Source organism: Bos indicus x Bos taurus, chromosome 11, assembly GCF_003369695.1.
Source record: "Bos indicus x Bos taurus breed Angus x Brahman F1 hybrid chromosome 11, Bos_hybrid_MaternalHap_v2.0, whole genome shotgun sequence".
NCBI lineage: Eukaryota > Metazoa > Chordata > Mammalia > Artiodactyla > Bovidae > Bos > Bos indicus x Bos taurus.
Window position 1 is genome coordinate 10,815,929 of NC_040086.1, and position 27,471 is coordinate 10,843,399.

The 27,471-nt window shown below is 38.3% G+C and overlaps 1 protein-coding gene across 6 annotated transcripts in view; it reads right to left on the reverse strand.

Annotated features, from left to right (window-relative positions):
* ALMS1 (ALMS1, centrosome and basal body associated protein) overlaps positions 1-27,471 on the reverse strand; it is a 190,536-nt gene that overhangs the window by 797 nt on the left and 162,268 nt on the right. For all 6 annotated transcript variants that reach the window (XM_027554877.1, XM_027554878.1, XM_027554876.1 and 3 more), the window contains 6 exons: positions 11,680-11,797; positions 9,442-9,645; positions 8,774-9,003; positions 7,871-8,054; positions 3,809-3,872; positions 770-869 (listed from right to left, as the gene is read on the reverse strand). In XM_027554877.1, the coding sequence (XP_027410678.1) occupies positions 770-869; positions 3,809-3,872; positions 7,871-8,054; positions 8,774-9,003; positions 9,442-9,645; positions 11,680-11,797 (900 nt within the window). The remainder of the gene's footprint in view (positions 1-769; positions 870-3,808; positions 3,873-7,870; positions 8,055-8,773; positions 9,004-9,441; positions 9,646-11,679; positions 11,798-27,471) is intronic.

The window sequence follows — 27,471 nt, forward strand, 5'->3', positions numbered from 1 at the left end:
CTCTGAGGGTGAAACAAGGGGGTTGGGAAAGAAATGAGAACACCTGAAGGACCTAGACCTTCAGGTCCATCTGCTTTCTCAAGGAATTAATTGGCAGCAAGTCCCCTGGCCTGTGAGGTTCTGGGACTTGTAGCACCATTGATTCTACTGGGGCTATGGGTAGGAAATGGTGGTGGCGTCAAAGCCCCGCGTCCCCAAACTACCGACTTGTATGCTACACTTGGACATTTTCCAATTTATCTGAAAAGCTCTAATGGTATATGATTTACCTATAAGGGACATAAAACTACCATTTGGGACTCAAATGAAAGCCCAACAATTCTGAAGGATGTGGGGATTTCCAGCATGGCATCTAAACGGACACCTAAGCATGAAATTCGGTTTCACTCCAAATGTGTCTGGAAGGTGACTTATTTATCTACTGAATAATTTTAAAAAATTAAAAAAAAATTTTTTTTTGGCCACACCACGCAGCATGCATGATCTTGGTCCCCAACCAGGGATTGAACCTGTGCCCCTACAGTGGGAGCACAGAGTCTCAAACACACTGGACCTCTAGCGAAGCCCCTGAAAGGAGCCGTTTTTAGATTTGCCTTTTTAGATCTTCAGATTTGAAATCTAGTTACAGATGCTTTTGTCTTCTAAATTTCAGTGGTGGTACATGTATTTATTAGCTTAAGTTCACTCTCCAAATTCGGCTAATTCAAACAGGTCTCGATTTCTCTTTCCCCTGGTAAACCTCATCAATCCTGCTCTAGGACCGACTGACCTTTTTATACAGCTGGGCTCGCAGCCGGTACGACTTATATTCTGATCTCCTCTTTTCTTCTTCTCTCTTTTTCTGTACTTCAGGAAGCTGTTCATAAATCCTTAGAAATGGTACCGGTGGAAAGACAGCAGTGAGGTTACTGAGCACAGAGGCACACAATCACTTCTCCCCACATCTCCTAAGCTCTGCCACTCTCTAGGCACTCAGTCCCTCAGACAGGCTGTGGGCCTGTTGTGGGCCCAGCTTCCTGTTAGACACTTGGACATAAAGAACCCTGGCCTAGGGTGTTCAAGATCTGGGAAGAGATACAGATAAACAAAAACATAATAAAATCCTGATGATAGTGGTCACTTCTGGGAAAGGAGTGGAATAAAGGGTGCAGATGAACTTCTTGGCACTCTATATGCACAAATGTATGGTTTCAATATAACATAACGACTACGTATTACTACCATACTTCTAAAGATGAAAAATAATGCAAAAAAAGTACAATGGGTCATATCTACAAAATGCTACGCAGGGTTATAGGAAATGGAAAAAACTTATTCTGACGGAAGGAGGTCAATGAAGACGAAAAGGAATAAGTTTGAGGTGGGTCTTGAAGAAGTTAGGAGTAGAAAGGAGATGGGAGGAGAAGGGAGTGTTGGTAAGAATGGAGTCAAGGTTTCATGGAGACAGTGCAAGGGAAACAGATGGGGTGAAGGTCTCGTAGTCAAGTGAAAATCTTGGGCTCTGTCCATCACGGATTGGATGCCACTGATTTTAAAGAACCATGTTTTGAGGAACAGGATCAAAGATGCATTTGATATATACACTTTAACTGGAATAATCTAAATTTCCAACAAGAAAACAAATAAATTATGGACTATAATAAAATTATTACAAAGCACGAAATGTTTCAAATAGCTTTTACAATATGGGAAAACATTCACAATACTCACAATATAGTGTTAAGCAAAATAAAACAAGCTACAAACTTTTGTATATAGTATGATCAACCATTTGGGGAAAAAGAAGCATTGCATTGGCCAAAAAGTTCCTTCAGTTTTAAAGTGAGAATAAAAGACACGCTTTTCATTTTCACTAAGAACTTCGTTGAACAGTGTATTCACTGTTTTGTTCTACAATCTTCTGCCATTTTCCAGGCAACTTCATAATTCCATCCTCCCAAAACTTTATCTTTTTGAGCAAAAAACTGTTTCAGGTGCCTTTCACAGTCTTCCAGGGAATTGAGAAATTTTCCATTAATTTTATAAAGACCAGAATAAATGTAAATCTGAAGGTGCAATGTCTGGGGAATACGGCAGATGAATCAAAACTTCCCAGCCAAACTGTAACAGTTTTTTCTTGGTCAACAAAGAAACATGCAGTCTTGTGTTATTCTGATGAAAGATTATGTGTTTTGTGTTGACTGATTCAACAGAATTAGTCTGACTCACTTTTCCGCGAGTGTTGCTTTCAGTTGGTCTAATTGGGAGCAGCACTTGTTGGAATTAATTGTTTAGTTTTCGAGAAGCAGCTCACAGTAAAGGACTCCCTTCCGATCCCACCATATATACAACATCACCTTCTTTGGATGAAGATTGGACTTTGCTGTGGTTGGTGGTTCATTTTGCTTGCCCCATGATCACTTCCTTTCCATATTATAGTACAGTATCCACTTTTGATCACCCATCACAATTTGTTTTAAAAAACAGAATGTTTTTGTTATGTTTAATAGAGAATCACATGCAGAAATATGGTCAAGGAGGTTTTTTTCGCTTAACTTATGTGGAACCTAAACATCAAAGTGATTAACATAACCAAGCTGGTGCAAATGGTTTTTAAAGACTCAACATTTGATTTGGATATACTGAATACATTGGCTGTCTCTGCTGAGGTATAATGTTGATTGTTCTCAATGTCTCAATTTGATCAAGATCAACTTCAACTGATCAATCCCATCACCTGTGGAACTTCCAGCAAGAAATCTCCAGCATGAAATGAAACTTTGTAAACTACTTTTGATACATTCGATAAGTCACAGCACCTTCTCCATATATTGCACAAATCTTTTTCTGCACTTCAGCTGTGTTTTTATCCCTCTTGAAATAATAAAGTATAATATACTGAAAATTTGCTTTTTCTTCCATCTTCAATATTAAAATGGATACACAAAAATTCACCAATTTTGATAAGTTTTAAAATGCATTCTGATATGACAGACAGTTGTCACAATACAACCTAACAAAACTGTTTTGAAAGAAGTTAAAGACAAGTAAGTGCTGCTAGAGCCATCTTCTGGAAAATACTGAATTTTTGCCAACCCACTATATGCACCTATGTAAACACAAATACTTTTTTTAAAAGACTACAAATGGTGGCAGTGTACACATGATTCTGAAACTTTATTTCAAGTTTCAAACTTTATTTAGCTACAAGCCTAATGTGCTGTATCTATCTCTTATTATATTGGATACAATTCCTAGAAAAAGAGCCCCAAATAAGTATTTACTTTTATTTCAAAATATTTTTATTTAAGTTTCTAACAAAAACAAGCCTGACTAAAACATAAAAATTCATGGCTGCTGCTGCTGCTAAGTCACTTCAGTCGTGTCCGACTCTGTGTGACCCCGTAGACGGCAGCCCACCAGGCTCCCCCGTCCCTGGGATTCTCCAGGCAAGAACACTGGAGTGGGTTGCCATTTCCTTCTCCAACGCACGAAAGTGAAAAGAGAAAGTGAAGTCGCTCAGTTGTCTCTGACTCTAGCGACCCCATGGACGGCAGCCTACCAGGCTCCTCCGTCCATGGGATTTTCCAGGCAAGAGTACTGGAGTGGGGTGTACACTCTTTGTATTTTTTATATATGAGGCATCCATACCATGATCTGCTAATTTTCATTTGCATTTTAGAACCATAAGTGAGAAACTGTTTTTATAGCTAATTTGCTCATAATGTTGTAACTAGAGCATAATGCCTTTATTCTGGGCCAAGCTATAGCTCCTGACCATTCGGGGCCTGATTTATACTTTTATAGTTACTTATTCTTTTGGCCTTACCGTTTAGACCTCTGAATCATTTCCTTCTTTCCAACCGGCCTTTTCTTTTGGGCTGCCAGGAAGCCTAAGCAAGAGAAGAGATTTCTTTAGTGGATTGTGCCGTTTTTTCTTTGAAGTGAAGTATAGTTGATTTACAGTATTATGTAAGTTTAAGGTGTACAACATAGTTATTCACAATTTTTAAAAACTATACCCTGTTTATAGTTATAAAATATTGGCTCTATCCTCTGTGCTATACAATACCTTCCTGTAGCTTGCTTATGTCTGAATCCCCGTCCCTAGCTTGACCCTCTCCTCTTCCCTTTCCCCACTAGTATAACCACTAGTTTGTTCTCAGTATCTGTGAGTCTGTTTCTTTTTTCTTATATTCTTTAGTTTGTTGTATTTTTTAGATTCCATATACAAGTGATATAATACAGTATTTGTCTGACTTAATTCACTAAGCATAATAACCTCCAGATTACTCCATGCTGTTCCAAATGGCAAAATTTGATTCATTTTTATGGTTGAGTATCAAGTGGTATCACCAAACCACACCTAAAAACTGTGGACCTGTTTCCATACCAGACCCTGAGAGCTGGACATTTGACCTGATTTATCTCTGTGTTCATTTCAAAAGCACCTGGCATTTGGCAGAGATGTTTTGCAGCTGTGCTTTGGGAGATACATGTTTTGAGAGATATATAGTGGTCAACTGCCCCAAACCATTTCTGACTTGACCACAAGAACAAGCCTGCGTGGATGCAACCTGGAAGTGTTCAAAAGTGACTTTTGCTTCATGCTAAGGTCTCTGTCCAAAGGGGGCATTTGTACTCTGCTAGGCACAAAGTTCCAAAGAATAGCAAGGAGAGATAAGAAAGCCTTCCTCATGATCAGTGCAAAGAAATAGGGGAAAACAATAGAGTGGGAAAGACTAGAGATCTCTTCGAGAAAAGTAGAGATACTAAGGGAACATTTCATGCAAAGACGGGCTCAATAAAGTACAGAAATGGTATGGAACTGACAGAAGCAGAAGATATTAAGAAGAGGTGGCAAGAATACACAGAAGAACTGTACAAAAAAGACCTTCATGACCCAGTTAATCACGATGGTGTGATCACTCACCTAGAGCCAGACATCCTGGAGTGTGAAGTCAAGTGGGCCTTAGAAACCATCACTACGAACAAAGCTAGTGGAGGGGATGGAATTCCACTTGAGCTATTTCAAATCCTAAAAGATGATGCTGTGAAAGTGCTGCAACTCAATATGTCAAGAAATTCAGAAAACTCAGCAGTGGCCACAGGACTGGAAAAGGTCAGTTTTCATTCCAATCCCAAAGAAAGCCAATGCCAAAGAATGCTCAAACTACTGCACAATTGCACTCATCTCACATGCTAGTAAAGTAATGCTCAAAATTTTCCAAGCCAGGCTTCAGCAATATGTGAACCGTGAACTTCCAGATGTTCAAGCTGGTTTTAGAAAAGGCAGAGGAACCAGAGATCAAATAGCCAACATCCACTGGATCATCGAAAAAGAGAGTTCCAGAAAAACATCTACTTCTGCTTTATTGACTATGCCAAAGCCTTTGACTGTGTGGATCACAATAAACTGGAAAATTCTGAAAGGGATGGGAATACCAGACCACCTGACCTGCCTCTTGAGAAACCTGTATGCAGGTCAGGATGCAATAGTTAGAACTGGACATAGAACAGACTGGTTCCAAATAGGAAAAGGAGTACGTCAAGGCTGTATATTGTCACCCTGCTTATTTAACTTATATGCAGAGTACATCATGAGAAATGCTGGGCTGGAGGAAGCACAAGCTGGAATGAAGATTGCTGGGAGAAATATCAATAACCTCAGATATGCAGATGACACCACCCTTATGGCAGAAAGTGAAGAGGAACTAAAGAGCCTCTTGATGAAAGTGAAAGAGGAGGGGAAAATTTGGCTTAAAGCTCAACATTCAGAAAACTAAGATCATGGCATCCGGTCCCATCACTTCATGGCAAATAGATGGGGAAACAGTGGAAACAGTGGCTAACTTTAATTTTTTGGGCTCCAAAATCACTGTGGATGGTGACTACAGCCATGAATTTAAAAGACACTTACTCCTTGGAAGGAAAAAAATTATGACCAACCTAGACAGCATATTAAAAAGCAGAGACATTACTTTGCCAACAAAGGTCTGTCTAGTCAAAGCTATGGTTTTTCCAGTGGTCATGTATGGATGTGAGAGTTGGAATATAAAGCTGCGTGCCAAAGAATTGTTGTTTTTGAACTGTGGTGTTGGAGAAGACTCTTGAGAGTCCACTGGACTGCAAGGAGATCCAACCAGTCCATCCTAAAGGAGATCAGTCCTGGGTGTTCATTGGAAGGACTGATGTTGAAGCTGAAACTCCAATACTTTGGCCACCTGATGTGAAGAGCTGACTCATTGGAAAAGATCCTGATGGTGGGAGGGATTGAGGGCAGGAGGAGAAGGGGACAACAGAGGAGGAGACAGTTGGATGGCATCACCGACTCAATGCACACGAGTGTGGGAAGACTGTGGGAGCTGATGATGGACAGGGAGGTCTGGCATGCTGCGGTTCATGGGGTCGCAAAGAGTTGGACAGGATGGAGCGACTGAACTGAACTGAGGCACAATCTTTACCATGTGCAAAGGACCATGGAGGACTGTGCATGCCCTGGCTGCCCCTGAAAATCTCCGCCCCTTTCCTCAAGCCCTAATCAACCTATCTGCCTCCTAATCCTCAATTCCCTTACTCCGCTTCTCTTTAGAACACGAGCTCTACTGGGACTTCCCTGGCAGCCCAGTGGTTAAGACTTCACCTTCCAGTGCAGGGGATGAAGTTCAATCTCCGGTTGGGGAGCTAAGATCCCACATGCCTCTCGGCCAAAAACCAAAACATAAAACAGAAGCAATATTGTAATGAATTCAATAAAGATTTTAAAAATGGTTCACATCACAAAAATCTTTAAAGGAGAAAACAAACAAAAACATGAGCTCTCCGTTCTCCATTCCGTGATCAGCTAATGTTCTGCTATGCTGAGCCTGGTCTCATTCAATTGACAACTGTGACTCTGGGCAAAGGATCCATTGAGGGGATCCTGACCCTTAGGGGATTGGTAACAGAGGATTGTGTCTTAAGAAGGAAGAGTGTGTTGCTCAGGAACTGAGAGGGAGCAGCTAGGGCTTTGTGCCCCTACCCTGAGCTGGCAGTGCAGGCTGGTGAGCAACGGCAAAGCCAGGGTTAGACGATGATGACTATGACAGCGGCCTAAGGCTCCTGAAGACACAATGCTGTGGCACAGACTAAGCAGTGAGAATTGAAACACTGACCTGTTTACAGGTAAGGCAGTGATTAAAGCATTAGGGAGTACTTTACAGTGTTCACAGCTTTGGCATATTATTTTATTGAGATATTACATCTAGCATAATTGTTACGAGCACAGAGTCTAGCACCAGCCCACCTGGGTTCAAATCCGTTTGGGCAAGGTACTTAATCTCTCTTTGCCTCAGTTTTCTTATTTGTGAAACAGGGATGTTAATAGTATCCACCCCATAGAAGTGTTATAAACATTAAATAAGAATAATGTCTGAGCAAAACACAAGAGCTCTGTAAGTATTTATTATTACCCTTTGAGGGAAGCAAGCCCCGTCAAAACATTATACTTTTGGAACTAACTTGTTCATGGTGACAGAGCTGGTTTTTAAAAACATTATTCTCAGGAATTCCCTGGTGGTACAGTAGTTAGGACTCCACATTTTCACTGCCGGGGACCTGGGTTCAATCCGTGGTCAGGGAACTAAGATTCTGCAAGCCAAGTGCCCATTCTCACTGCACACTCTCATTTTTAAGATGTAGTGACAGGGCAAGATTAACTGTGCTTTTCTGGATCATGGAAGTGCTGAGAGCTTAATTAGGCAGGTTCTGTTATGTAAGGAGATTTGAGTCTCAACAAGCAAAAAGTCACTTTCTGAACTGTAACTGGCCTGGCATTGAGCAGTGCTGCCTTGCATGAAGCAGACCTTGCCCTCTCTACCAAGTAACAGGAAAGTGAACAGGCAGAGTGTACCTCTCTTACGGAGCAGGTGCACGGGGTCCCGGTAGCCCTGCCATTCCTGCACGGTGTTGAACAGTGCCTCCCGCTCACTCTGTAACATATTCTGCAGCTTCCTCTCCTGGACTATTAACTTCAGGCGCTTTATCCGCTCCCCAGAGCGGGAGATGAAGTCCGGTCTGTGAAGCTGAAGTGATTCCTGAGGAGAAGAAAAAGCCCCCCAACCTCATATTAATGATGCAGTCTTTTCTCCAAAGGCCTACAAAAACAGTACCTGCCCAGCAGGTTTGGAAAGCCTATTTGTAACTTACAGAAAATACCTAGAGCTGAAGGATGATCGAACAACTCCCTGAGTAGGAGAATTCCAGTAGGAAAATCAGAGGGATCAAAGAAATGCCTTTGGAATAAACAAGAACTAAGATTATGGCAATTACAACTCTCCCCAATGTGGATGGGATAAAGTTTGGCTCACTGTGTGATTTTAAATTTCCCTTCAAAGAAATACATCATTAAATAACATTTTCTTTGGGTCCCAAGTATTTATAAAAGAGACTTGGTGCCTTTTAAACCCTGTGCTAAGTAGAAATAGGAGTTATATAAATGGAGGAACAAACATAAGCCTGATGCAAACATCAGGCCTCTACTACACTCCCCATGCAGGTATCTATCTACAAAACCCAATGAGTAGCTACACAACATCTTCCCTTCTATTGCCTTGCCCCTCTCAGATACTGAGGGTGATATGTGATTTATACTACTAATAGTAAGGCAGCCTTTGATTAATGAGTGTGAGAACAGATGAACTGTGGAGGTGCCCGAAACAAGGGTCACATGACTATACTTCAGAATGCCAAGTCACAGGTTTACCCTTTCTTCCTCCTTAAACATACAGCTAAAATTAATTCAACCTTACTGTACCTGGAGGGTTGCTCTCACAAATGGCTTCAGCGGCTCTTTGCCTGGGCCAGCTAGAGAACTGTGGCTGTCCATGTGCTGTCCCTGCCAGTTCTGTTCCCGCAGTGGCTCCCTCCAAGGTTTGGTGTTGGTTATTGGTGCAAACCAGGAGACACCAGGGCCATGAAGCTTGGGCATATTTTCCTTCTTAGGACCAGACTTCATATTTTCCACAGGAACAAACCATGAAACTCCTATAGGAGATATTTTTAAGAAAGAAAAAAGATTTTTCATTTTTCTCATCAGAAACATATGCATAATATAGGCTCTCAGGGAATCAGCTGTCAGGGGCCAGCAAAATGCCCTAGAGTCTGCTTAGTGCAGGTATATAGACTCTAACTGCAGCATTAAATACAGTCAGCCCTCTGTATACACGCATGCAGAATCCTTGCATCTGGGGGACAGTGCTAGGTCGTTTTATATAAAAGACCTGAGCATCCATAGCCTTTGGTATTCAGGAGGGGTTCTCAATCCAAGCCCCTCCAGATATAGAGAGATGACTGTACTTTGAAAATGTGCCAAGGCGGTGCTGAGTGGTCAACATTAAGTTGTTTAGAAATGAAGAATCCTAGTGTTGCAAGAGAACAGAAATTCACGTTTTTCTACTAAGAAAGCAGGACTTAGAAACTGACCTTCACAGCAGGTCTTCTTGTTCTTCTTTAACTTTTTGTCCCCAAGATAACTGGTAAGGAGCCTCTTCTCTTCTATTTTTTCTTCTGACCAAGAAGTCACATCACTGTCCTCTTCTACTCTAGCCTCACTAGAACTTGGAGTTGGGAAAGTCATTCCAACATCTCGAGTGTTTTTTCTGACACCACTCACAATCTCCAAGTTACCTGAGGGTGAAGATCACAGACCTCTCTGAGAAAAGCCTTGAGATTTAGTTGGAAGATGCATTTAAGTCAGTAAATGAAAACTTAAAAAGAAAATTTTAATCATTTATTTTCTATTCTGCAAAGAAAAAGTATTGAGATCTATCATCTTCATAACTACATCTGGTAAAATAGGGAATTCCCGAGTGGGCCAGTGGTTAGGGTTCAATGCTTCCACAACAGTGGGCACGGGTTTGATTCCTGGTCAAGGAACTAAGATCCCACATGCTGTGCAGTGTGGCCAAAAGAAAAAGTAAATAAATAAATCTGGTAAAATATTCAAAACAATCATCGGGACACATTTTTAACAAGTATCATCATGTACAAATATTTGTTGAAGACAGTGCTCTGAATGAGTATAAGCAAAAAGACAATGCAAGCAGAGTTGAAAGGTGATATAAACCGTTTTGGAATCACATTATTTGATTTACTACATCAAGCGTCTTCAAAGTTTTATTGTAATTTCAAATATGTGAGATATCTTATTTTTAAGAACAAATTTAAGTTGTATTTTCTCTTATTGCCATCAGAAAGAATCCTAAACTATGATAAGTGATATACATCTTTTTCTTATTATGATGTCTGCATAAAGAATGGTAGTTTCACTGCTGCCTAAACTATTACCACTAGAGTTAAGTTTTTTTTTTATTCCACTTCAGTAAATTAAAAAAATTTTAAGGTTTCCAAACCGCAGGCTACTGACTCCTCTTGGGTGGGGTAAAAGGCTTTGAGAGAGAGAAGAGAAGGAAGATGAAGGTAGAGAGATGGAGATGTGTGTGTCTGTGGGAGGAGTTCACTTCTGTCAGTTTAGATATTAGAGGGAAAGAACTACTAATATGGATTCACTGGGAAAAAGATTTCAGTTCTGATCCCAAGTAAGAAGGACAGTAAATGCAGTCAACCAAGGTAAGGAAGAGGTTAACAGATGTAAAGACATGACTTGAAGGGAAAAATAATCAAGAGGCAGGTTTACTTCTGTTTTATAATATCAAAAGATATAGGAAGTCATAAAGTGAAAGCCTCCTTCCCATTCCTGTTCTCCATTAAGTTTATAACCCTGTGATTCCAGAGGATTTTTGCACACATTCAAGCAATTCTCTTCATTTTTCAAATACATGTAGTAGCATGCTACATACAATTCTGTACTTTGCTTTTTTTTTTAATTATGTATCTTGGGGATCTTGACACATTAGTAGCAAAAGCTTCTTCATACTATGTAGGACTTCATTATGTTAGTCACTCAGTTGCGTCCAACTCTTTTGCAACCCCATGGACTGTAGCCCACCAGGCTCCTTGGTCCATGGGATTCTCCAGACAAGAATACTGGAGGGGGTTATCATTTCCTTCTCCAAAGACTTCATTATATGGATATACAATAATTTATTTAACAATTTAGCTACTGATGGACATCTAAGTTGATTTTACTTTAATGCTTATAATAAAACAATACTTCAGAGGTTAATTCTGTCATTAACTATTTGTCATTTTATACATTTGCACCACATATCTATAGGCTAAACTCCAAAAGTAAAAGTGTTGGGTCAAAGTAATTTTGATAGAAACTGCCAAGTTGTTAGTCATAAGGGTTGCACTCCCAACTTATACACCTCCTACAATGTACCTATTTCCATACATGCCTGCCCACAAACTTGCTATCAAATTTAAATTTTTGTCTGATAGGTGACAAATGGCATTTGAGTATATATTTTTTGTTAATTAAAAAAATTTACTTATGTATTTCTTTTTGGCTGTGCCAAGTTTTAATTGTGGTGAGCCACCTCAATAGCTGCCCTGCAGCACGTGGGATCTCAGATCCCCGGGCAGTGATCGAACCCATGTTCCCTGCACTGCAAGGCAGATTCTTAACCACTGGACCACCAGAGAATATACTCGAGTACATTTTTAATCTTCATTTCTTTTATTGTGAGTGAGGTGAGTGTCTTATCACAGGTTTAAGAGCTACTTATATTAATATTTCAATGAAAATGTTTAATTTACCTGCTTGTACGCCCTTATTTAACATATGTGTATTTTGCTTGTTGCAAAGGGTAGAGTTCGAGCTCCAAAAACTACTGGTAGAAGATGAAACAGAGTCAGAAGAGACATGGTCCGTCACCTGGAAAAACAAAAGAGATCCTGTTATCACTACTTGTGGTCAAAGGCATAGTTACCTACAGAATAAGAAAATATACAAGTTACCAAGAGCCCTTTCCAATCCAGTTCAAATGGCTGAGATGACATTGCCAGGAAGCTTGCAGCAATGTGAACACACTACTCCATATTTTGTGATAGAGAGGTGGACGCTGTAGTTAGATATAAGGGCTCAAGCTGTTTCAAGAAGCTAAGACAAGACTGGGTGTGTTCCCAGGACTTGAAAACACTCTGAAGAGGGTGCTAGACAAAGATTAGCCTGGTGTGAGAATGAAATTCTGAAGTGACACTACCACAAAACTGGTAAGAAAGAGGGCAGAGGATAACTAAAGAGGCTGAGTGGTGAACTGCAGAGAGTGCTTTCCAATAAGATCCGACTTAGGTGTTTATTCAAGAATAAATGCCCAAAAGCTTAAAGGCCCTATGAGAAGTCCTGGATATGAGGAATATTGCAGAAAGCACTTAAATATTTGAGCCCCAAAGGTTTTTTAGTTATATTCAGAGCAAGTAGAGCAATGAAGGGAGCTGATGGTGGAATGTTTGTGAATGACAAAGATTACCAAAATATAGTAAAAAAATTTTGATATAAAATGGTATTTCTTAAAACTGGTTCATCAGAACACTCTCCTGAGAAAGGGTCCTAACCCAGAACAATGAATTGGATGTTGTAAGTGAGGGGTCTGGGCATCCACATTTTGAATAAATGCCAGGTGCTTGTCTGATTAAGGACGTTTGGTAGAGTAAATTGAAGCCCAAGTCAGGAAAGGAAACAGAGCATCTCCTTCCCTGAGCTAGATAAACTATATTTCAGGATCTTCAGGGAACTTGCAACAGATCCTGCAGCAGAGGAACTATGTTAAATGTCTGGAGACAGGAAATTAATTTTTAAAAAGAATAGCATAGCAAACTGCAGGCTTTAAAAATGATGACCTGCATAATTCCAGAATGGATAACAAATTTGATTATTTGCAAGTATATGCAGGTTAAAAAAAAAAAGATCAGCAAATTTTAGCCAAGATTCACTAAAGCAGGCAGAATAAAACCCTGCCAGGTTAGCCTTTTTTTTCCTGGTAGATATGGTCATTTAACTGGTAGATCAGAAATATATAGCAGAGAACTAATTTGAATAAAACAACAAAAATTCTCATAGCATACTTGAGGGCAAGATGGAGTTACAGGGGCTGAAGGATAAGCTGATGGAACCAGCTTTCCCATATAAAACATCCAGAAGGGACTAAAGGGCTGTCAGGATCCCTAATAATAACAGGAATGATAGGCCAAATCAAACAAGGGATAATTGTAAAGCCTTATGCATCAGACAGGAAGAATGGCAATAACTTTGATACAGTAGAAAAGCCGTGAGTCTGGAGTCCAAATACCTAAACCAGTCTCAGATCTTCCCTTTACTAGCTGTCTCTTCTTGAGCAAGCCATAATCTCTGTTGCCAGTTTCCCCATCTAGAAAAGGGAACAGCTGCATTCCTGAAACTATGCAAGTGTTACAAAGAACAAATGACTTAGATGCAAAAAATGTAAAAAGCTAATATAAAATTAGGAGACAAAGATCATGTTAAACCAATATGTATGAAAGTGTGGTGAGGAAGATTTGACTGACTGGTAATACACTATAATTTTTCTGCAGCTGTTTTTTAAAAAAGGGGAGAATAATTTACACACTAAAATGGACTTTCAATATTAATTGTCAAATACAAAAAGCAAAGTTTGCTGCCACTTTTGTGAAAAGGGAAGAAAATATATGCAATATATAGTTACTTGCTTTTATGTATAAAATACCTGTGAAATAAAAGAACCCAGATTGGAAAGGAAGAAGTAAAATTTTTATTTGCAGATGACATGATGCTATCTGTAGAAAATACTAAGGAATCTACAAAGTATTAAAACAAATAAAAAAGTTTAGCCAGATTGTGGAATATAAGGTCAAGAAGATAAAAAATCAATTGTATGTCTATATTCTTGTCAATTGTATTTCTATATCCTGCTGCTGCTAAGTCACTTCAGTCGTGTCCGACTCTGTGTGACCCCATAGACGGCAGCCCACCAGGCTCCCCCGTCCCTGGGATTCTCCAGGCAAGAACACTGGAGTGGGTTGCCATTTCCTTCTCCAATGCATGAAAGTGAAAAGTGAAAGTGAGGTTGCTCAGTCATGTCCGATCTTTAGCATGGACTGCAGCCTACCAGGCTCCTCTGTCCATGGGATTCCAGCAAGGTGCAATCTGAAAATAAAATTAAGGAAACAAACTCCATTCACAGTAGCATCAACAAGAATGAAATATCAGCAAATAAATTTAACAACAGAAGTGCAAGACTTGTACAATGAAAACTATAAAACTTTGGTGGGAGAAATTAAAGGCCTAAATAAGTTGTGAGATATTTCATGTATGTGGAATGGACAAAAGATTTGAATAGATATTTTACCAAAGAAGATGTAAGAGTGGCCAATAAACATATGAAAAGATTTCAACACTATCAGTCATGAAGGAAACAAACTAAAGTCACGGTGTGACACCACTTTACACCCACTAGGATGGCTATCACCAAAAAGATGTGCAGTGCTAAGTGCTGACAGGGAAGCAGAGAAACTGGAACCTTCACAAGCTGCTGCTGAGAATGCAAAATGATACAGCTACTTTGGAAAACATTTTGGGATTTTTCTTAAAAACTAAACATAAACTTACCATATGACCCAGCAATTCCACTCCTAGGTATATACTCAAAAGAAATGAGTCCACATAAAAATTTTTGTGTCTACACAAAAACTTCTACACAAATATTTGTAGCAGTATTATTCATATTATCCGCCCCCAATCAAACAATGCAAATGTCCAACTGGCCATCAGACAAACAAAATGTGGTAGAGCCACACAATACTAATCAGCAATAAAAAGGAGTACTGATACATACTGTAAGGTGAATCCTGAAAATATCTGTAAGAAGCTAGATACAAAAGACTAGCTATTACGTAATTCCATTTATATGAAATATGCAGAAAAAAGGAATATGGGAGTTTGTCTTGGGCTGGGAATGTGAATTGGTTATAAACAGGTATGAGACTTGTCTGGGTGACAGAAGTGTTCTAAAGCTGAATTGTGGTGATGACTGCACAGCTCCGTAAACTTACTTCAATAAAGCTGTTTAAAAATCTCTAAAGATATGCAAGAACTAGTAATACTGAGTAACTCTGAAAAGATGGGTGCCTGGGGAACAGGAGAGGGAAGAGACTTTATCAAATACTTAATGTATTTTAAATTTTGTACCATGTGATTGTATTATCAGTTTAAAAAATGAGAATAAATTAAACAAAAATAAGGAAGTGTGGCAATAAAGGTTTAATGGCTTTGATGAGTCAATAGGAGTAAAGCATATGTTAGGCCATAGAAGTGTTCTAGTTTACAGAAAGTGAAAATTGAAGTTGCTCAGTCGTGTCCGACTCTGCAACCCCATGGACTGTAGCCTACCAGGCTCCTCCATCCGTGGGATTTTCCAGGCAAGAGTACTGGAGTGGGTTGCCATTTCCTTCTCCACAGGATCTTCCCAATCCAGGGATCGAACTCGGGTCTCCCGCATTGCAGGCAGATGCTTTACCCGTTTAGTTTACAGAGAGGAGGATGATAAATCTGCTGTCACTATCTGAGGCACACCATATGTAATTCAAAGCGACATGTTTAAATACAGGATATCAACAAATAGACCCACAAGCTGCCAACTTAGGAAAGTGGAGTAGAAAGGATGACCTGTGAGAACTGCTTCAATGAGTGAAGACCTGAGAGAAAAACACTTCAGGGAAGGAAGTGGGGACCTGAGAAGTAGATTAGATCTCTTTCCTGTGCCTTCAGAGAGAACTGGGAACAGAGCCAGGAAATCTAACACAGGCAGATTTTGGATCTTTTTAAATTTTCAAAACCTTTGCCAACTAGTGCCTAGACAAATGAAATGAGATGCCAATGAGCAGTGAGTGAGTGGTGGAGCTGTGGAAGCAGAGGCTGGAGCACCTTATGGGGCAGAGGCAGCAAAGTGTGGATGGTCCTTCCCAAGAACGAGTCTGAGGACCTCCTGCACTTCCAAAGTACACGACTGGGCATGGTATGCACCGCTGGGTGTGAAAGAACAAGTGTTTACATCTGATTAAATGAGGAGTCTTGGTATGTGTGTCTGCTTCCACTTAAATCTTTCTGATTAAGTTCATTCCTGTCTGTAAAAAGGTAAACATTTAAAAATAGAAAATAGTCTAAAAATAAATTCTTGCTCAACAAGATATATCTAGTTAACTCTCTAGCGTGGTAAAAATCAAAAGGCTAGACAAAAACAAGTGTTTTCAAGGATGTGGAGAAATGAGAACCTTCACATATTGATGTTTAGAATGCAAAATGGTAACAATACTTTGCATAACAATCTGGTAGTCAGTCCTTCAGAGGGTTAAATATAGACTTACCATATGACCCAGAGTCTATCCACTCGTAGGCATATGCCCCAAAGAAATATAAGCTATGTCCACATAAAAACTTGTATATGGATGTTCACAGCAGCTCTGTTGATAGTAGCCCCACAGTGGAAGAAATCTAAATGTCCATTAACTAATGAACAGTTAAGTGAAATATGTATACTCATACAATGGAATATTATTTGGTCATACAAAGGAATGAATACATGCTACACTATAGATGAACTTTGAAAATATTAAGTGAAAGAAGCCAGTCACAAAAGATCACATATTATGTCCATTTACACGAAATATTTAAAATAAAGAACTCTAGAGAGAGAGGAAAAAAAAAGCAGATTAGTAACATAGCCAGGGAAGGGGCAGGAAGTTGGAAGAAGTGACTGCTAATGTGTATATGGTAGGTATTGAAAACACCTTAAAATTGGGATGATGGTTGCACAGCTCTGTATATACTAAAACCCACTGAACTGTACACTTAAAATAGGTGAATTTTATGGCGTGTGAAACATCTCAAGAAAGCTATAAAATGTGTATATTTGTGTACGCAAACTGAAATACAAGCAGTTTATGAATAAAGATTTATCTTTATTTGGAGAAAAATTGCTGCTCATGCTTGGTGGTCTTGTATCTCCTGTTACTGAATCAGGGCTACAAGAACAAAGGAAGGTACCAACAGTGTCATCTTCATGTAACAGTGAACAGTCCTAACAAATGTGGGCGCTGAATACTGTACATATGGCAGCACTGTATACACACTACGGCTAGAGCTAAGTGCAAACTGTGAGAATGATGCAGTCATGCCATGCTGACTTCCTCAAACAAGAATCACAATTCGCAGCCTTGCACTGTGTCTGACAATCTGTGCTGAGGACCCAACACAAGATAGAAGGCAATTTTTGCTGAATTCATTTACAGACGCTGTTGGTAACCCACAATAACCCACCTTCCTTAGTCCAAGGGAGAGTCTTAGGCAGCTCCTATAGTGGTCTCAGCATCCCTCATGGCCTGGAGGTGAATCAGCCCACTCAGTTCTCTGCAGTTGGGCTTACACATAAAGATTTAAATGACCACAAGTCAACTGACATTACCAGCTACCATGGTTTTTAAGCTTTCTGTTGCAGAGTTGAAAGGAGATACATACTGGCTGGCTTCTTCTGTTTTAATTTCTATTATTGTAAGAGTAAACTCACCTGTTGATGCCTGATTACAACTAAGAAAAAACTGCCACCATCTCAGAGATGTTTCAGGTTTTTTGTTGTACTTCTTAACTAAAATCTAGGTGAAATTCATTCCCATATTCATTGATCAGACACACCATCAGATAGACCCAGAAAAAAAAGGTTTTCAAGTAATTGCTTTTCAGGTGGAAACTGAGCTTAGGAAAATGTATCAAATGTAGGAAAAAGTCTATGTTTTCTTACACGACCTTCTACGGCTATTCTTCACGTATGAAGATTGTTATCGTTGACCTTCTGCCAGCAAGGTGCCTGCTGAGATACTTTTCTTTCAGAGTAATGGATTTACGCTAATTCATTTATAACTACTCTAGTACCAGAGATATACGTTGATAAAGCAGAGTCAAAATCAGAAATACAGTCAATAGCACCCAAAGACAGCCTTTCTTGTGAAAAGTTTTTAGATATGTGCAGCTCAAACTGGCAACTGTCAATTCAATACTAAAACTTATTAACCAGTAAAAGATGACACAAAGTGTGTGCCCTCAAAATAACATTTTGACATAGATTTAATTCTGAGAGGCAAGATTAAATCTTAAGCAGAACTCAGCTGAGAACTATTACTTACCATTAGAAAATCAGAACTGGTCAATTATTTCTGCAAGTATGGTAGATGATAACTATAAAATATCCTGTCCCCTAAAATGTATTGTGCCTGCAGAAAGGTCCTCAGAAAATTTCTTTTCATACAAAAATGAATAAAGATTGCAGAGACGTAATGAACCTGGATAATGCCAAAATTCAAAGTAAGGCCATGAGACTGTATAGTTAAAATGTAACAGCAGTACTTGTCATTAGAACTGAGGTTAAAAAATCTCTAATGGAGAGTAAAGTTTTCCAGATAATGGTTGGGTTTGGGGTAGAGAAGAAAGAAAACCAAGAGCTGAAGTCCTCAATTAATATACGGGAAAAACCAGAAGGTTAGAAAATGATCATTAAAATTTTACAGAGGGTGGTAGAGCTAGATGACATGAGTCTCAAAAATTATGGTCTGGCAGTGGTCCTCTCACTCTTTTTTTCTTCCCTGCATTCTCTCAAATCTTTCTTCTTGGCTATAGTATTTATAAGGATTATGATCACCTTTACATGGATGGCTCTAAAATCTTTATTCCACTCATGAGGTCATATATATCTATGGTTTTAGACATTTTCACTTGGATGCTCTGATCCAACTTCAAGTTTAATAAATAAAACTCCATATTTCATAAGTCAGAATTAGTTTCCTCTTCTTATCACTCTATTTTGATTACCTTATCACATAGGATTTTAGCTGCTTTGCGCAGAAATTTCAAAAGAACCATGGCTATTAATTACCAAGTCCAACTGATCAAAGCTCAGCTTAAAAACAGTATTAATTTTTCTCATAAATTAACTTGTGAATATCACTATCTTATTTAAAAATCTGACAATTAACTAAACATTAGGCAATAAAATTACACCTAGACACACCAAAATAAATCCCATGAGGATTAAGGATTTAAGTACATTGTCCTCTACCCTAAATATGATAAACGACAACAACAAACCAAGGAGAATACTTTCTTACAATCTTGAGGACGGAGTGACCTTTCCTAGCATGTGACAAATAAGTAAAGTTTAGTATACAGCAATGCTATTACACCACTGGATGGTTTTAGATAGTGCATGCTCAGTCATGCTCGATTCTTTGCGACCCTATGGACTGTATGTAGCTTGCCAGGCTCCTCTGTCTATGGAATTGTCCAGGTAAGAATACTGCAGTGGGTTACCATTCCCTTCATTAATATCATATAATTATTGCTCAACAATTAACAAAAATTCTTCAGAGAAAAATGTGCCAAGTATATAGGAAGTTAATTCTCAAAATAAGAAATGTAACAAGCAACCTCTGAAATCTAATATTTAAAAATGTAATTTAAAGCAATGAGTTTTTTCACACATCAGATTAACAAAATTAGAAGGACTGATACTACTCAAAGCTGGCAAAGGAATGAAGAAACATTCCCTCATACTTTTGGTGAGCACATATATTTGTACAAAATTTCTGGAGGGCACATAGTTAGGGGTAGGAAGGTCTATAGATTTACTGATGGTCTTTTAATTTGTTGTTAATGATCTACTTATTTTCTTAGAAAATCATCCATTTAATTTAGGTTTTAAAATATATCAGCCTAAAGTTGCACATAGTAATCTTCTTTAAGAAATCCACATCTTTGACTGGAGTTACATCCTTCCAACCTATTAACATTGACCCTTTTCTTATGGTCACAATAACTAAAGATTTAGTCTTTTTTTTTAAGAGCCAGATCTTGGTTATATTGATCAAGCTGGGGGACTAATTTTTAGAATGCTTACTTAATTACTTCCTAGTTGAATCTGCTCAACTAAAATATTAAAGGCTCTATATTTTCCTGTAAATATAGGTTTAGTCACATCCTATAATATCTGGATATTGCTTTTACTCTCATTAATGAAAAAAAAATTCTACAATCTCAATTTTTAGTTATCCCATAGCCCAAAAGTTTAGAATATTTTAAAATGTTTCCTTAAAAAAGTTACAGCCATTAAATACCAACCTTACTGTATTGTGCTTAGAGAATATAAGCTTAGTTAGTAATCTACTTTGGGGATTTATCAACATTTTGCCTAAGTGTACAGTTAATCTTTGTAAACATTCCACGGGCATTTGGAACAAATGTGAATGCTGTGTTTTAGGAATAAAGTTTTATATAGATATCTTAAATCAGCACTGTTAATACTGCTATTAAATACTGCTATTTTATCTGTTATATATCAAAATCTGATAAAAACAATTAAAATATTCCATCCTTGTACTTTGTCACATTTCATATTATGTTTGGATGAACATATGAATTCATTCTGGTTGTAAGCACAGCAGTAATTCTGGCAGTCTCTGACAGACTTTCTTCCCTTGGAAATTACAGAGTGGAGATAGGGTAGACGCTCACAAAAAGTAACATTTAATTAAAAATGACCAAAAAATCCCTCACCTTTCAATGGTATAAAAACTTGTATTTCTAATCTGGCAAAGCTATAAATTATTGACCAAAAACTCAAAATAAAGGAATTTTCATGCACTGCAGGTAGAAATACAGACTAGAAAGTACTTTGGTATTAATGCAGAAAATTATGTATACATGTAATTTATGATCAAAGAATTCCACTTCTGGATTTATGTGCCAAAGACAGCCTCACAAGGTCCATAAGGCAATATGAACGCGGATGTGCACCGCTGGTGTTTTGCATTGTTGGGAATTGACGACAACATGGGTGTTACTTACAGGGAAAGGTAAACCGGTAGAGGCACTCAATGGAGGGCTGTGCAATGATCAGAAACCTGAATTAGATGTATGAATAGCAATGTAGATGCATCTTAAAAATACAATGCTTAGTGAAAATAACAAAAATAATGATATACATTTTATATAAGCTGAAAATACATGACAACTACAGAATACATATTTTGTAAGAACTCTTCTAAGTCAAACGATATTTACATAACAAGGCCAGTTGCATATAGGAGGAGAGGAATGAGGATGGGATGTGGGAACCAAGTTTTTAAAAGAGACGCCATGAACCAAGAGTATATTTAACTCAATCTTTGGCAGCTGAAGTTAAAATTTTATTTTATTTTGGCATAAAAACTGTGTATATAGTACTTTTCTAATTCTATTCTTTCACTCTGCTTCTCGAAGGATTTATGACGTCTAGATTGGAATTCAAATGGGCACTTTAGGCAGAAACTAAAACACAATGAGAAGCTTAAGAATTCTGTTTTCCAGCTCTTAACTAATGTTTTGTTGGCTCAGTCTGGCTGAGGTCACTTTTTAGTTAGTGCCACAAAATTTTTTTTATGGTTTCATATTAGAAAATACTTGATTCTTGTTTTAAAGTGAAAAATTAAAAAGAAAAAATGTATAAACCCACAATCTTAAAATAACCTAATATTTTTGTTCCAGCTATATAAATACATGTGTTTGATAGCTTGCTTTTTATCTCTTAACACATAATGAAATTTATCCTTGGGTTCAAAGATACTGCCTTTGACTGTTGTTTCTCTCCACATATGTGTGACTGTGAAGAGTGATATGATAGTAGCCTGTTTTATAAAAATGTAAGAAACACCAGTGAACATTTACACACGACTAAGGCTATCATTTTATTCTCTTGTGGGTTTCTCCTTGGTGGTTAACGTTGCTCATGTGCCCAACTGCTGGTAACGTGGGCAACTGGAAACAATGAGGGGTGACAAATACAGAAAAATCATTCAACTTTAGCTTTTTCTTCATAAACAGAAACTGAATGTGACTTCTTTTGTGCTGACAGTAGTAAACTATTCCTTTTCTTTAACCCCAATATACAACCAGACAGTGAGAGAGGGGAAAAGAAAGAAAAAACAGAGAGCGAGAGAGCAGGCAAGCACAGCAAGAACATGAAAGAGAGAGAGAGAAGGAAAGGAGAAGCTTTCACAAGAGATACGCAGCAGAGACGGTGAGACAATAGACGGCATGAAGTGGGGTAGAGGACAGCACAAGTGAACAGAATGCGGGTGCACGGAGGCAGAGAGGAAGAACACCGAGGTAGACAGAATGCAAATGCACTGCAGCATCGATTACAGAGTGTGGGGAGAGCCTGCACAGACACGTCAGACACGCACAGAGAGCGAGTCAGAGAAAGAGCAGGTGCCATCGAAGGAAGAGGGGAAGGACAAGCAGGCACTTGAACTTACTCCCTTCTGTTGACTCTTAAACCCTCACATGTACATGTCCTGGATACACATGTTCAGGGGAAAAAAAGCATTAGCATATCTAAGGACACCTGGTTTAAAGATAAGATAGGCAATTCAAAAAAGAAATACAGAAAAGAAAATAAAAATTCAGTAGGTGTGGAGAAGGCAATGGCACCCCACTCCAGTACTCTTGCCTGGAAAATCCCATGGATGGAGGAGCCTGGTGGGCTCCATGGGGTCGCTAAGAGTCGGACACTACTCAGCGACTTCACTTTCACTTTTCACTTTCATTCATTGGAGAAGGAAATGGCAACCAGTGTTTTTGCCTGGAGAATCCCAGGGATGGGGGAGCCTGGTGGGCTGCCGTCTATGGGTCGCACAGAGTCAGACACGACTGAAGCGACTTAGCAGCAGGTGTGATGAAAGAAATATCAGTCAGGATAGATACCGTATTTCTGGCCTATATGGCAAATATTAACAAGAATGCTACTGGCAGGTATTGAATCAACATTTTAAGAGGATCATTTAGTAGTGTGGAATAAACATTTTTCATGTACGTACTTGGTAACCCAGAAATTCTATGTTTAGAAATATATCTCTAGGAAAGAAAAATTCATAAAGATGTACCAAGACTACCCACCAAAGTGAAAATTATGATAAAGTGCAAAAAAAACCTTAAAACTATTGTATGTATACAATGGAACTCATAAAGCTATTAAAAATGACTAATAAATCTTTATTTATTGGCATAGAAAGATGTCTATGATATATTAAGTGTAGAGTTTCAAAACAACATACATAGTATGGTTTCATTTTTTTTGGACCATTGTTTCTCTCCATATATGAAAATGATTGTGAAGACTAATATGAAATCAGCCGGCTTTACAAAAATGTAAGAAACAGTGATAAACATTTAATTGGACAGTAATAAAGGTCTCATTTTATGCTGTCACGCAGGTTTCTTCATTTGATATTTAGCTTCATTAGAATGCCGATCAAGCAGATCCAGGGTAAGCAGTAGGTGTGTGCAACATAAAATATAAACCTGGAAGCTTATTTATGAAAATGTTGATCATGACTATTTCAGGATGGTGAGAATTATGGTTCATTTCCAATGTCTTTATATTTTATGTATTAAACTCTTTATATTTAGTTATCTTTTTACTTTTATATTCAAAAGTAATAAAATAATATCTTTTTTGACAAAAATAGTTGTTACTAAAGAGAAGAGAAAGATGTAACGTGGCTGAAGCATCAACAAAAGCTATCATGACAGGCAAGTCCTCCACTATAGTCTATGATAAGCACAGTTTTAGTTGAGAAGGAGCCTACAGAAAAAGAAGAAAGTGAATACGAAAGAGAGAGAGGAAAAAAAAATCCTAAGAAAACAGATAATGGATTTTGGAAAATATGATAGCACAGAGACAGGCTTATTGAACCTCTTTCTTAACTGAAATACACAAACAAAAACCATCAAAAATTGAAAAAAGTATTCAGAATCCAGGGAACAGACTCAACTGATGCCACCACAAAGCTCTTCCTACACAAAGGATCATACAGAAGGGTAAAAGGTGAGTCACTGAATTAAAACTATCTCACAGAAAAGGGACTGATTATAATAAGTGGCCCAGGAAAAAGAACATGTCTTCCAAGGGGAGACACGTTCCCAGTGAAAACATAGCTTCTTCTGTCCTAGCCACAATGGTTTACTGTATACCCTCTTTGGCCAGGAAGAAATCAGAAAAAGGGATAGGAAATAACCTCTTAAGTCTAAAATCAAGTCTTTAGTTTCATTACTAAAATTTGCTAGAAAAAAATAAGGCCTCTGCTGTATCACTGCCCACACAAAACACAACAATGCTATGAAAGCAGCTCCCAGCTGACTTTATGTAGAACAGCAGCAAAACTCAAGGGCGCGTCCTATAGAACCAGGTATTTTCTCACCTCCACACGTAGAAAAGTGGCCATCCGTTTATGTTTCAAAACAATGGCAGAGAAAAATATCACCTGCTAAAGCTGTTCAGAATCCTAAAATCACTTACTGTCTTTCTGCCTTTCCCAAACTCTGAAAGGCAAAAAAAAAAAAAAAAACAAACAAGCCATATATAACCAACCTTCAGGTTCATGTCCTAGGAAGGGGACTCAGTATCTTGTAAACAGGTAATAAGCCAGTCAGAAAGAGTTTAACCACATTATGTGGGATCAAATAAATGGTTTTCACAAAACTGTTTAGAGACAAAGGTAATCTGAAAAAAAGAGAAGATATAATATGAAAATATTCTATAGCATTAAAGTGGAAGAAAGGAGAACAAAAAAGGGGGGAAGAATTTACTTTGCCAGAAGGTTTACCCATTTTAGTCAATAAAGAATTGGGGACTTCCCTTGCGGTACAGTGGATAAGAATCCGCCTGCCAGTGCAGGGCACATGGGTTCAATCCCTGATCTGGGAAGATTCCACATGCCGTGGAGCAACTAAGCCAGAGTGCTGCAATTACTGAGCCCATGTGCTCTACGGCCCACAGTTCACAACTACTGAGCCCCTGCGTCTAGAGACCGTGCTCCACAATGAGAGAAGCCACCACGGTAAGCCAGTGTACCACAACACAGAGTAAGCTCCCACTTGCTGCAGCTAGAGTGTCGGTGCCCAGCAACAAAGACCCAGTGCAATCGAAAATAAATAAATAAAAGAAAAAGAACCTGCATTTTCACTTTAGAGAAAAGTTAAAAAGAACATGGACTTAATGAAATAGATCCAAGATAAGCTGGGAAAACAAGGGGAGATTAACGGGTTGCTGACAAAATTAACACAATTCAATAAAAAGTTAATGAATATATGCCATATGTTGGAAAATCAATGCCAGGCATCAAAGGAAAAAACTGAAGACAGTAATTATGTCGTTATATCATTGCAGAATTAATTTATGCAAAATAAAACAAATTTGATTTTAAAAAATAAAGAAAACTTAGCCAGTGGAGCAGAGTACAGTTTTAAAAGGTCTCCTGAAATGCAGAGAAAAAGATGAAGGGAATGAAAATAACTAGAATGCAAGAAGAGGATTCTATATGTGGCACTGGCCCCAAAACTCACTTGTAAGACAGAAAACAGGTTGAGAGGAAAGGAAAAAGCACTCTAGGATACAATTTTTTAAAGTTTTTGCTGAAATTAAAAGTAAATCTGAATGTACAAGGGATACAGAGTTACTTGGTACCAGAAAAAAATTAATATCCGGAATACATAAAGCAAAAGGGACAGAAATACAGGGAGACAAAGACAATTCAACAGTAATAGCTAGAGACTGCAATATAACACTTGCAAAATGGATAGAAAAATTTGACTGGCCAATAAGGAAATTGAAGGCTTGAATGACACTATAAATCAAGTAGATTTAGAGACATATACATAATACTCCAACCAACGGAAGCAGAATATACATTCTTCTTGAGAGCATATTTAATGTTCTCTAGAAGAGACCATATTCTAGGTCAAAAAAGAATACATTTGAATCAGTTCTAATGAGGTGGATGAAAGTGGAGCCTATTATACAGAGTGAAGTAAGCCAGAAGGAAAAACACCAATACAGTATACTAACGCATATATATGGAATTTAGAAAGATGATAACAATAACCGTGTGTACGAGATAGCAAAAGTGATGCTGATGTATGGAACAGTCTTATGGACTCTGTGGGAGAGGGAGAGGGTGGGAAGATTTCGGAGAATGGCATTGAAACATGTAAAATATCATGTATGAAACGAGATGCCAGTCCAGGTTCAATGCACGATACTGGATGCTTGGGGCTGGTGCACTGGGACAACCCAGAGGGATGGTATGGGGAGGGAGGAGGGAGGAGGGTTCAGGATGGGGAGCACATGTATACCTGTGATGGATTCATTTTGATATTTGGCAAAACTAATACAATTATGTAAAGTTTAAAAATAAAATAAAATTAAAAAAAAAAAAGTCACAATACATTTACAAATCATACATAGTATTAATATGTTCTCTGACCACAATGGAATGAAATTAGAAATCAAAAAGGAACTCTGAAAATTTTAGAAATAATAGAAATTAAACAACACACTCTTAACTGCCAACGTTCAAAGACAAAATCACCAAGGGCAATTAGAAAATACTTTGAGAGAGGAGAAAAAGGAAGCAGGGAAGAATTCTCGGCGACTGTGTTACTCCACTAATTTTATCACCCGCGGGCCCCCGTTGAGGCTTCTCGCAGCCTCAACGGGGGCCCAAAAGAAAAAAAAAAGAAAATACTTTGAGATGAATGAAAATGAAAGCAAAACGTAACCAAACTTACAGGATGCAGTGAAGGCAGAGCTTATAGAAATTTGTACCTCTAAATGTATATATTAAAAGAAGCAAGATTTCAAATCGATAACCTCATCTTCAATCTTAAGAAAACAGAAAAAGAAGAGCAAATAAAATCCAAAGCAGGCAAAATGAAGGAAATTATGTAGATCAGAATGAAAATATATGAATCACGGGCCTCCCTGATGGCTCAGCAGTAAAGAATCTGCCTGCCAATGCAGGAGTCATGGTTCAAACCCTGGTTCGGGAAGACCCCACATGCCGTGGAGCCACTAAGCCTGTGTGCCACAGCTACTGAGCCTGTGCTCTAGAGCCCAGAGCCAGAACTAATGAATGCCACCCGCCTAGAGCCCGTGCCCCACAACAAGAGAAACCACTGCAGTGAGAAGCCCACGCAGCACAGCTGGCAAGTAGCTCTCACTAGCTGCAACTGGAGAAGACCCAGCACAGCCATAAATAAATCTTAGAAAGAAAAAAAAAAATGAATCAGAGAATCAAAAAAAAAAAAGAGAGAGAAAATAAAAGAAATCAAAAGTTTGTTCTTTGCAAAGATCCAAAAAGCTGGACAAATTTTAGCTAGACTCACCAAGGGGAAAAAAAGAGAAAATGTAAATCATTATAAATTAAGAATGAACCAGGGGGTGTTACTATCAATCACACAGAAATTAAAAAGGACCATAAGGGAATATTATGAACAATTATATGTCAACAAATTAGATAACCTCGATGAAACAATTTCTTAGAAAAACAACCTACCAAAACTGACTCAAGTAAAAACAGAAAATCTGAACAGAACTATAATAAGGAAAGAGACTGAGTCAGTAATCAGAAAACATCCAACAAAGAAAAGCCCAAGCCTATTTCACTGGTAAATTCTAAAAAAAAACATTTAAA